General features: G+C 34.8%; 1 protein-coding gene across 3 annotated transcripts in view; it reads right to left on the reverse strand.

The window, feature by feature from the left end:
• Nucleotides 1–12,555, reverse strand: part of GRIK2 (glutamate ionotropic receptor kainate type subunit 2) — a 699,047-nt gene that overhangs the window by 251,395 nt on the left and 435,097 nt on the right. For all 3 annotated transcript variants that reach the window (XM_015136997.3, XM_078001239.1, XM_015136995.3), the window contains one exon: nt 8,465–8,578. In XM_015136997.3, the coding sequence (XP_014992483.1) occupies nt 8,465–8,578 (114 nt within the window). The remainder of the gene's footprint in view (nt 1–8,464; nt 8,579–12,555) is intronic.

A 12,555-nucleotide genomic window follows, 5' to 3' on the forward strand; every position in this document is an offset into this window, starting at 1 on the left:
AAGATGAGAATAACTTCTTTCTCCCTGAAAAGTATTATTTAATTACTGGAAATTGTAGTGAATCTTACGGAAATAATGACTGTGTAATATAGTTGAACTCAACTTTCAAGAAAAAAAAAAGGTGAGTTTTGCTAGTTGTGCTGTTCACCAATGTTTCAACAAAGGAATTTACTGATGTCAGAGTAATATGTCTTAAGGGAGGATTCGGCATCGTGATTATCATTCATGCTTGTATTAAGAAAAAAAGTCATTTAAAAAATTGATACGCTATTAAATTCCTTCAGTTGGTTGTTACTATCTATCTGCTGATATTTCTATTTTGGTCATTAAAACTGTGGGTAGTTTAATTCACAAGGGAAATATAGTAAGGAAAAAAAACTGAAGTTTGAATCAATCACATGTACCATTTTATTGTGGTTCCAGTAAAAGGCTTAATGGGAAAGCAGACTGTACCTATTAGCTAATCTCCAAACAGCATTTCATCTCTGAATCTAATTTATTAGACCCTTACATAAATAATCAAGATTTGACTGCTCAAAAGTCATCGCCAACATCTCCATCCATACATGAGTATCCATCATCCCCTTTCCCACCATCCCCATCACACTCTGTGGCAGTGCTATCATCCCTGCTTCTAGGCTTTTAACCTTTAAGTTTTTGTCCACATTCCTCAATAGTTTTTGCCCTATCTAATGCATCCCCAAGAAGCCTCATATTTAATTTTCAATGTTGCCATCTCTTTCCTCTTTCCTATAAGTACAGTGCCTCTCAAAGCAGACTCTAAAAATAATCACCCATCCAGTAGTACCCATGAACAAATCATATCTCATTTGTTCAAAATGCTCTTGATTACTTCTCTGTTGAACTTTCTTAGAATACTCTACTCGTTCTCCTTTAGGTACTTGAATTGTGAATATGGGTTTGAAAGGGACTGAGGAATCTAAGAAAACACACCTCTGGCTGGGATGAATAGAAAGGTACTGGAATCATAAACAGCTATTGAAAATATAGGCAGAATCAGCACTGTGAGTCCTGAATCAAAGAAAGAGGATTGATGCATGTGGAGCATGATACTATACGTCCAAGTGGCTATATGTCCAGTAAGTAATTGCAAATTTACATCTGAATCTCATTTCAAGGTTTTAGCTGAATTTCAGATTATATAAGTGTATATGGTTCTATTGTGATAACATCTTTCTAAAAAATGAGAATGTGAAGGCAAAAATATTTCATTTCCATGTAGTTTGCTAGTGGCTGAGCTGAATTCAAAATTCAGATTTTTCTATTCATTCTTTTATACAAAACTTAATATACTGATCATAATAAAATAGTCTTCAACCATTTTAGTATTGACAATTATAAAATTGTCAATTTTATAATATTGACAATAATGTTTGGAATAAAAAATAATATAAAGGCAAAATGAAACTGCTTGTAATTCTTCATCATGGTAGTTAATTTAAATCAGATTTAATAAAGGACAAAGGAAAAAATATGTGTATATGAAGTAAAAAACGAGGTTCTGATCACTTACAAGGTTTTAGAAATTAAGACCCTAGGATTTTCAAAATTATACCTAATTTTACATCAAAACTCATGACTTTCTTCTTTCTCTACCACCATCAATAGTTTTATATTTGACTAGCTTTGTGGAAGTCTCTGAGAATATGAGAAATAAAATACATTTGAAATAAAACACACTGAGTTAGCAGAGCAAGAATGAAAGAGAGAAATGTAGTACCAGCACAATCCCTGAAATAGAAGAAAAAATATGGCGAGAAAAAGTGTGGTTGTCTGAACAAGCTGATTGTAGGAATGGGGTTGGAGAAGACTTGAGTTTGAATGAGTCACTCTCATCTCGCATTTTAACATGTGATTAAGACAGCTGAGAAGGAAAATATTTTTCCTCTTTGTGAGGCTGCAGTTTCTGGGTTTCTAAGCCCAAATGCTACGCAACTCTCTACAAACTACGTGCTTGACAGTCCTTCTATGACAATGGAAAGACAAGAATCAGAGGGTAAACTTATTGCAGTGGCAGTTTTGAAGCCTTAGAAAAAAGATGCTTTTGTTGATATTATAGAAGAAGCCACAGAACCACTTAGGGGATAATTCGGTCACTTCTCTCTTTTGTACTGTGTACTTTTCGATTGTCATTGGAAATTTGCTTCCCAGTAAGCCTTCCATATCTGTGGGCTGTGACACAAAAGCTTTACAAGCTTAAGCAAGTAAACTGGATACTGTAATACCCTCCACAAAGTGCTGTGAAAATAAAAAATAAGACTAAGTTTTCAGAAGCAAGCACATTTGTTAAATTCACTGAGCCACTGGGGAGAAGGAATCTCCTTGAGAGAAAATGCTTTTCTGAAAAAGTAACCAAAAGCATAGTGATTTGTATGCTAAAGTGTTACTAGTCAACAAAAGGAGGAACATGTGCAGTAGTATTTAAATGCTACTAATCTTCTAATGGACAAAAATTAATTATTATATAGGAACAGCGCAGTGAGAAACACTCAACATATTCAGACAGGAGTGAAAAATGTCTATTGAAAACCAAGAATTTAGAGGAAAAAGTAGGCATTTCCTACATTAACTTGAATAATTGGAGACCATTATTCTAAGTTAAGTAACTCAGGAATAGAAAACCAAACATTGTACATTGTCATTCATAAGTGGGAGCTAAGCGATGAGGATGCAAAGACCTAAGAATGATACAATGGAATTTGGGAACTTGGGGGAAAGTGTGGGAAGGGTGTGAGGGATAAAAGACTGCAAAATTGAGTATGGTATATACTGCTTGGGTGATGACTGCACCAAAATCTCACAAATCACCACTAAAGAATTAACTCATGGCTGGGCACAGTGGCTCATGCCTGTAATCCCAGCACTTTGGGAGGCCGAGGTGGGCAGATCACCAGAGGTCAGGAGTTCAAGACCAGCCTGACCAACATGGTGAAACACCATCTCTACAAAAATACAAAAAATTAGCCAGGCATGATCCCAGCTACTCGGGGGGCTGAGTCAGGAGAATCACTTGAACCCAGGAGGTGGAGGTTGCAGTGAGCCGAGATCATGCCACCGCACTCCAGCCTGGGCAACAGAGCGAGACTCCATCTAAAAAAAAATAACACAGAACTTGCTCATGTAAACAAACATCACCTGTTCCCCCCAAACCCATAGAAATAAACAAACAAACAAATAAATAAAATAATACTTAGTCCCCTGATACTTCCCCTAGCTAACAGCAGCAGTAACAAGAAGACCAGGTTACAAACTGAAGGTTTGGCACATGTTATACTTTAAAATCTCTTACGACCTGCCCAAAAAATTGTATTTTTTGTTATTATTTTTGGCAATTAGGAATTCACATTTTAACAACCTCTATACAACAAATAAAATCATCATAAATGAAAGTATAATTTGAAAGATAATAGTTTTAGTTCCATTAATAATGATAAACACAAAAAAACAGAGAATTTTAACAGCAACTGAACTTGGAATTCAAAGACGAGAGAGGCAATATGGAGAATCACAAACAATATTAAAATTAGGGCATAAATAGAGCTGAGCTTTAGGCATAGACTGTAGATGACGATTCATAAATCTCCAAATTTATATCATAAATTTTAATTCAAAAGTAAAAAATAATTAAATACATAAAATAAATGTTTAATGCTTTTTATGTAAATTTACTGCATAATACAATTATGTGCTATACCCATACAATGTACTGGGTCTAGGTCATGTTATTAAAGTGGAGTAAAAACATGTGTAAACATTGCAATTCTTAAGAGAAAAAATGAGGTAAGTTCCTATATTGTCTTGATCGCCCAGGAGAATCTGAGATTATAAAGTGGTTAAAAGAAAACTAAGCACTAAATAAGGGGAGCACAGAGACTAGAAACTCAACATATTCATGCAAGCCTAAATATGTTCTCTGTAGAGAAAATGCTTAGATGTTCGGGGGCACATCTCTAAGGGCATCACAAGGTTCTAGCATATGTGGGACTTCTGGATGAGAAACACTGCTTTAGGTAAACAATTATCAATCAAGATGCTGTTTTGATCATAAACTATAAGTGTTAGCCTTTTCCATATTTGACCACTAGAATTTTCATTTTATAGTATCAGCTGCTCAGGTTGGACAAACAGACTGGTCAAAACCATACAGCTACTCCACCTTCTAGTTGTATGGCCATGAGTAAATTACTTAGATTATACAAACATCAGCTTTCTAACTTAAAAAAAAAAGAAAGATATAATACTATAAATAAGTAATGGTATCTACTTCAAAAGTTTATTATTACAAGTAAATGAATAAATCCATGGAGAGTGTTTTAAACTATGTCTGGGACACAGTAGGCATGTAATATATGTCTGCTAGGATTTTTCGTAATGGACCATATTCATACATTTATATTGGATGTAGTTGAGAAGCAGATCGAGGCATTAGCACCAGTCATAATGGTCTTTCAATTCTGCAAAATTTTCCAAGCCCTTTCCTGCTTTAGGGTGCTTGCATATGCTGTTCTCTTTGCCTAGAATATTCCCAAGGAATATTCTAACAAGGTGAAGAAAGGGAAATCACCTTGTTAATTTCTCCTCAAACTCTAGGTCTCAGCTGCCTATTCTTCTACTGTGAGTTCTAACCTGACTTGCCCTTCCACTCTTGACCTCTAGTATAACTCAAAATTACCCTGTATATTAAGGCACCATACCATTTACTTTTCTCTTATATCTTAATTATAACTTGTATGTCTTTGTGTGTGTGTGTAAAACTCTCCATATGAATTCCTGCTATTTTCTAAGTTCAATAAGGGAAGAGATCATGTCTATTTTGTTAGCTTTAAATACAGTGCTTGGTATATCATTATTATTCAATACATATTCATCAAATAAAAGAATGAATAAAATTAAATAAACGAATGAATAAAATTCATGAGAAATAGAGCTGATTATAACTAGCTTGTGGATAGTGCTGAATTTCAGAATACCTCATCATTTTTTAAAGACCCATAATAAAAATGTTGAACAAGAAGCACAAGTTAACATCTCCTTGTATCTCCTTCCCATAATAGGGATATGGAAGAAATGTCATTATTCATAATGTGGCCAGAATTTCCTCTAAGATATTCCAAGAGAAAAGGACAAAATAATCATAACATCAATCAAAAGATAATTTCTCCAAAACTATAAATAAAATACCAGTAAATTATGTCAAGCATAAGCTTACATAAATAAGGTACATAATCTTTTCAAATCTATTCTTTACTTAACTATGGATACATTGAAGTCAGAGTATTTAGAAAAAAGAATTTTTTTTAAACTGAAAGGTATAAAAATAAAGTGCCTTATTTTATCCTTTTAGGAAAATTAGGATCTTTTAGAAACAAGTAGTGTGGCATACTCTAAAATGTAAATAACTTGTTTATTGAAATGTGAGCTTAGTGCATCTTCCATAGTTGATCTTACATCTTATTTATATGGAGTAATAATCTGAGCTGTAGTTCTTAATCATGGTTATAGATTTGTGTTACCTGTGAAACTTTAAAAAAAATGAAAGTGTCCAAGATTCAAAGTCTGGAAATACTATTTCAAATGGTATGGGGTATGTGATAAGCTTTAGAACTAACTCTGATATGAAGACAAAATTAGATACCATTTCTTCATAGAGAGATATAAACTTGGTTATGATTGAGAAACAATATCTGAATACTTCTCAAAAAATAACACTGCATACTGAAGCAAGATTGAGAAATTATATGGGTACCTGCTTTAATATAAAATATAAATAAATCACCTGCTTTATCTGTACTAGATAATTTTAATAACCTGCACACTTGAAAAATAATTAAATATAGTCATTTGAAAGTTCTGTACTTCCTCTAATTTCCCATTTAATTAAATATCATTTATTTAATTTAATTTGACAAATGTTTATTGAGTGCTTGCTATACCCAAGGCACTTTTCTCCAACATTGAGAAATCAGAAAGTGTAAAATTTGATTATAGACCTTGTACAGCTTATGTCAAGTGGAGACACAAACATACATAGTTTTCTTAATTAAAAAATGGTAATGCCATGATGGAGTATTCTGGTACATAAAGTATACAAACTTCCTCCTTCTCCGCAAGACACAGACAACTTAATGGAGCTGTCAACGATTTTCATGGAGTGGGTAGCATTTGAGATGGACCCAAGAAGATGAATAGGATTTTTACTGATGAATAAGATTTTTACTGCAGAACAAAAGAAGAATTGAGCAGGCTGGGTGCAGTGGCTCACGCCTGTGATCTGAACACTTTGGGAGACCAAGGCGGGCAGATCATTAGGTCAAGAGATCGAGACCATCCTGGCAAACATGGTGAAACCCCATCTCTACTAAAAATGCAAAAACTAGCTGGGCATGTTGGTGGGTGCTTGTAGTCCCAGCTACTCGGGAGGCTGAGGCAGGAGAATTGCTTGAACCCGGAGACGGAGGTTGCAGTGAGTCAAGATCGCGCGACTGCACTCCAGCCTCGCAACAGAGCGAGACTCCGTCAAAGAAGGAGGAGGAGAAGAAGGAGAAGAAGAAGAAGAATAGAGCGATTTGGAGCCATCAAATAAGTGATGTTTTGGGGAGTTTGGCTATATCAGGGAGATGATAGAAAGGAGTGTAGGGACCAGATTACTGAAGTCTACAGATGTTTTCTACCCAGAATTATTGATCCTATGATCATTGCAGAGGTACATATGGTGTAGAAAGAGAAGACATAATCTAATTCTATTCCTCCAAGGAATGTTTAGTGATATTGGGAAAATAATGCACACATGAAATAAGAACAGGATAATATTAATATTAAATCATATATTACTGATGAATATTATATCTCATAAATTTAGATAAGCATATGGCAGAGAAAGGGAAGAGCATTCACACAACTACATAGCAGACTAACTGGTTTTTCCAGTTCAATTAAAACACAGGATTCCTGAAAGAAAATAGTGGGAAGTGAAGATAAAAAGGTGAGAGAGAGCAAGACCATAGAAGACCCTATACATAAAAATTTAAATTTATTGGCTCTTTAATGGCCAATAAGGATTCTCTAACAGTTTGTATAACAAGGAAGTAGAGAAACGACAGGATTAGATTGTCATTGCTGTTTGTTATTGTTGATGTTGTCCTGGTTCAAGCAGTCATCATCTGCCTGGAACAGAATTAGATTTTTATGGTGGGACTTGGGTGCACTGCAAAAGAGGAAGGCCATAGGCAGAATAAATAGTTACATGGCTATTGTAATAGTCCCAACAGGAGGTAATGAGATCCAGAACACAGTGGCATGTAGACCAGAAAAAGGATGTGTAATTGCACTGTGAGAACATTTTGACCGAAGAAGAGGGCTAGGTTGGTGAGTATGGGTGTTATCTTTGAAAAGAGAAGAAGACATAAAATTAAGTAAAAGAGTGTCTTAGACATTTGGATGTGACAGAGAGAGCAAGTATCCACTGAGGTTCTTAGCCACAGAGTGGTTAAAAACTTTATGACTTCCATCACTGTCACTTCATGATTATCAGCTTTGCTGACATTCCTGGTTGCTACTAAAGGGGTAAGAATATATATTCCTCTTAGATTGATTTCCCACCATAAATAAAATTTAGAAATTATATAAATGCTAAATGTTTACGGTAGTTTGTTCTAGATATTACTCTCATATTTTTACTGACTACCTGGGGATTAATAAGAATGGGCATTGATAAGCTTATTCTGTAGGTGAAAAGTATTGATTAAATAATATAAGAGCTATTTGCTTATCCTAAATTAAAATTCCCTTTTGCAAATGGCATCGTGGGCAAAAGTGAACATTACTGTGTGATGTAATTAAAATATATAAATATAAGAGGGTATAAACATCTAGCCTTACCATATTAATTTAAGTCTGTCAGTGGTGAAAATATTTCTGGCTTTAAAAAGCACTTGTCATTTGGTTACATTAGGGAAATTCATAAAGTAAAATTGATTTTCCAAGATGAGAACGATAAAATGGAAAAGAAGGTTAAAATATAATTATAATGAGAAAAAATTCTGAAAAATAAGTGCCATACCCCATGAAATATATTTGCGGAAAATAAAAGCAGAAGTAAAGTTCACTTTTGGCTCATCACTTAACTATATTTATAGAGCTTCATGTATTTTTCAAGTCTTGACATTGACAATTCTTCAATAGTAACTAATTTTGTAAAACTGAAAATATTTCCAGTAATATATTAAGCTGTATTATTAATCAACATAAACAGCCCAAACATTAATACAATTTAGATCATTAAAGACTAACAAAACTGTGACTAAATTAACATTGACTCATCTGTTGTACAGTAATTGCTAAATAACTGTAAAATACATTACATTCTCTTCATTACTGTTCCAATTATCATGTCCTTTTCTATGCACTACATAGATCTAAAAATAACAGAAAAGCAAATACTTACCAAAATGGTGGTAACAATCAAAGAACGATTGGATAAGGAATCTGTGATGTTTGCCGGCTTTCCCTTTTGACTTTCTGTCATATTCAGGCCACTGGCTGGATCCCACGTTCCAATCTATAAAATAGCACATGTACTTTGTAAATTGTCCATCAGGCACCTGGGAGAGTACTGCAAGAGAAAGTTAAGATTGCTAACACTTATTATTCACCTCTGCTGCATTATCTGCTGCCGTTAAAGTAAAGGCAGCTTGTTTTAAGCATGATTCACTGCTCTGTGAAGTGTGTTCAGTGAAGTGTAACATTAAAGAACAAAATGATCCACTGAACTTCTCCAGTCAGTATGGGAGCTTAATTTTCCATTCAAGCTTTCATTCACCAAGATAAACCACATTTGATGATACCTTGATAGCTGGCTGGAAACTCATTAATAGCACACATCTTTTACTGTAATGGATCTCATCCTCTCATTATAAAGATAACATGCCATATTATAGAGACAAAGCTAAAAGAGCAAAATCTAGGGATCCAAGATAAATTAATAGGTAAAGGTAGGCTTAAGGGAAGCACTGATTAGTGTTTTGCACTACCCCTGGTAGGATGAAACCATGCTCAGAATTATCTTTGGAGATTTAAAAACACATCTTTGCACCTTTTAAAATGCTCCCAAGAAAGGAGAAGACAGTAAAATCTCATCTGAATAACACATTCCAACACTTTCGTCTGTACTCCATTTAATATGAATTTTAATTTAACTAATACCTTCTGATAGATTAGGTCATATACGCACAGTGTTTAGACATTTTGTATTCACTGAACACAGCCTATGAGATAATGCAGACAAGCCTCCAGAAGACACATGTAAGCACAGGATGTCACAAAATGCATTGATTAGATGGTTTATTGACACTTATCCCATTGCACTATCATATAACAATGATCACCAATAAGGAAGAGCAGAGGCAAAAGAAGATGTGAAATCAGTTCTTTTTCCTCACTGTCTCAAACCTAGGAGTAATCAATAACAAAATATGTCTTCCATACTCTCCTAGATAAGTATCCAACTTATTTTTCTCAAAGAAAAGGAAAACTATCAAATTATCTTTAAAATAATTCTTTGTATATAAATTAAGTATTTTTTAAATGGCATTGATTTAGCAGGTATTATTTACTGTGTTCTAACTAAATATGCTAACAAAGGTCCCATCAGCATAACCTCTTTGCCATATTTCCTCATATGGAGTTAATTTGCCTCTCACCATTAAATTATGTATAGTCCTGATGTTTGTGTTAGGAAAGGAAAAAGTCAAGTAATTCAGTATTCTTTCCAAACTAAACCACCTACTGGCCAATTACATTTCTTTACATTAGACTATGCTTATGACAATGTCCTAAAGATGGAGTCTAATTCTATTTCGGTGTCAATAATGAAAGACTTTAGGGGCCAAGCAGGTCAGATCAATGTGAAACATGATAATGTACAGGGCCGTAGTAAGAATTTCTACGCAAGTGTGTACAATTTTTAAATCTCACAAAATGTCAAGGCACAGTAGAAAGGAGGGGCCACAACCCCAATCCTGCTTTTCCAACAGCTGTGTGCCTTGGGGCTGCATGTTCCCAAAGCAGGTGCTTTAGTTGAGTTTCTAGTAAGGCACCACCAGGACTAGTAGAGGGCCTGCTGGGGACCTGGGTAGGGAAGGATGGAAGAGTGTCAAAACTAGAATGCCTGTTGACCTGCTTAAAGTGTTTAAATATTTATTTATCTATCTATCTATCTATCTATCTATCTATCTATTTATTTATTTATATTTTTTATTTTTTTTATTTTTTTTTTGTTGTTGTTGTTTAGACGGAGCCTCAATCTGTCGCCCAGGCTGGAGTGCAGTGGCGCAATCTCGGCTCACTGCAAGCTCCGCCTCCCGGGTTCATACCATTCTCTTGCCTCAGCCTCCTGAGTAGCTGGGACTACAAGCGCCGCCACCACGCCCGGCTAATTTTTTGTATTTTTAGTAGACAGGGTTTCACCGAGTTAGCAAGGATGGTCTCGATCTCTTGATCTGCCCGCCTGGGCCTCCCCAAGTGCTGGAATTACAGGCGTAAGCCACCCGCGACCGGCCTATTTATTTAAGATGGAGTCTTGCTCTGTCACCAGGCTGGAGTGCAGTGGCACAATCTCGGCTCACTGAAACCTGTGCCTCCCGGGTTCAAGCAATTCTCCTGCCTCAGCCTCCCGGGTAGCTGGGGCTACAGGCGCCCGCCACCACGCTTGGCTACTTTTTGTATATTTAGTATAGACGGGGTTTCACCATGTTGGCCAGGATGGTCTCGATTTCTTGACCTAGTGATCCACCCGCCTCGGCCTCCCAAAGTGCTGGGATTACAGGCGTGAGCCACTGTACCTGGCCAAAGTGTTTCAAATTTAAAATCATTTGCAAATAATCTTTTGGCTAAACAAGACACATCTGCAGATAGTACTTTGCAGTGAATGACTGTCACTTTTCTATATCTGGTCCATAATTAGTACCTATCATGCATTTGTTCGCTTAGATTTTACTTTTTTTATATATAAATTGGCAAAATAGCTAGGATTTTCAGATGTGTAACTCTACCAGCCAAACCACTGACAAACATCATTTGTCCACTGTCGTCTATCTAATAAAACCTTAGAAAGTTTTCAGCTTTCTAACCAAGTAACTGATACAAAGAATTTCCCATTTCACATAATGCCACCCTCCACTATTATTTTTATAACAATAATTTAGTTAAATGTTCACTCATCTTATCATCTGAAAATACTTCTCTAGTTTCATTATTGGTTAGTTGCTTTTCTAGTTCTTTTGGAGTTCGGACACAGATGCATATTACATGAACCTACAATTTCCTATACTCACGAGTATTAGTTATCCTCTTTTGTAAATCTCAGCTTTCTTAGCATAACATTATGAAATTTCAAAAATATTGGTGGCTTTAAAATTTTAAGTCAAATAAAATTTTAGATATTCCCTAGATTGTCAACTATATAACTCAAAACTTTCTTCCATTGAGGAAGTTGTCACCAGAGATTTTGTTTTGTTTTAATGGCAAAAACCATGGATAAAGTAATGGCAATCATATTTTTATCTATTTGGGAACCACTATTTTGTCATATGACTTATGACTTGATCAAGCCTTTGAAGTACCTTTTTTTTTTTTTTTTTTTTTTTAGCTCTGAAATGGAATTAAGATGCTTAAGCACCGTTGACCTTATAGAATTGTTCTATATATGGTGACTCTACATCCTGGTTTGCCCAGGTACTGTCTTCATTAATAATACCCTCTTGTACAAATAAAAAAATATCATGTTTTGGGTAATAAATTATAGGGCCATTCTAATTATAAGGATTCAAGTAGATACAAGAAGTATGAAAGTGCTTCAAAAGTCATAAGGAGCTATAGAAAATTATGATTTTATTCATTTTTATTTTATCTTATGTTCCAATTGGCTCTTTAATTTCTTCTTGTGGTCAGAAATATAATGCATATTAATTGTCATCAAATAATAAAATATGCAAAAGATATAAGGAGATCAATTTAAACTTTGAACCTCTGAATACACCCAGAGTCAATCATGGTTAATATTGTAGTCCTCTTTTTTCCTGTCATTTATCTTTCCACATATATTCCTAGAATAGTTTCCGTCATAGCCTTATAGTTAATGGCCCAGCTTTTATGGACAGCGTATTTGACTGCCAGGATCCTATGTCCACCACTTACCATCAGGTGACTTGGGCACATTATTTCTTTGTGCCTCAATTCTCCCATCTGTAAATGGGAAATAATAGTATCTACTTCTAAACTATAGTGAAGATTAAATGAAAAAGTATTCAACATAGTGTGTTTATAAGTATGCTATAATTATGGCAATTACTGGTTATATTCTGTTTATACACTATTGTGAGCATTTTCTCCTGATACCAAAGATAATCAAATCCATAGTTTTAATGACTACACAAAATGATCATATGAACATATCATGATTTAACTATCGTTGTTACAAGGCCTTAGTAAACACATTTATTTATAAATATTTGTTCACACATTTTATTATTTTAAAAA

This window comes from Macaca mulatta, chromosome 4 (genome assembly GCF_049350105.2).
Source record: "Macaca mulatta isolate MMU2019108-1 chromosome 4, T2T-MMU8v2.0, whole genome shotgun sequence".
NCBI lineage: Eukaryota > Metazoa > Chordata > Mammalia > Primates > Cercopithecidae > Macaca > Macaca mulatta.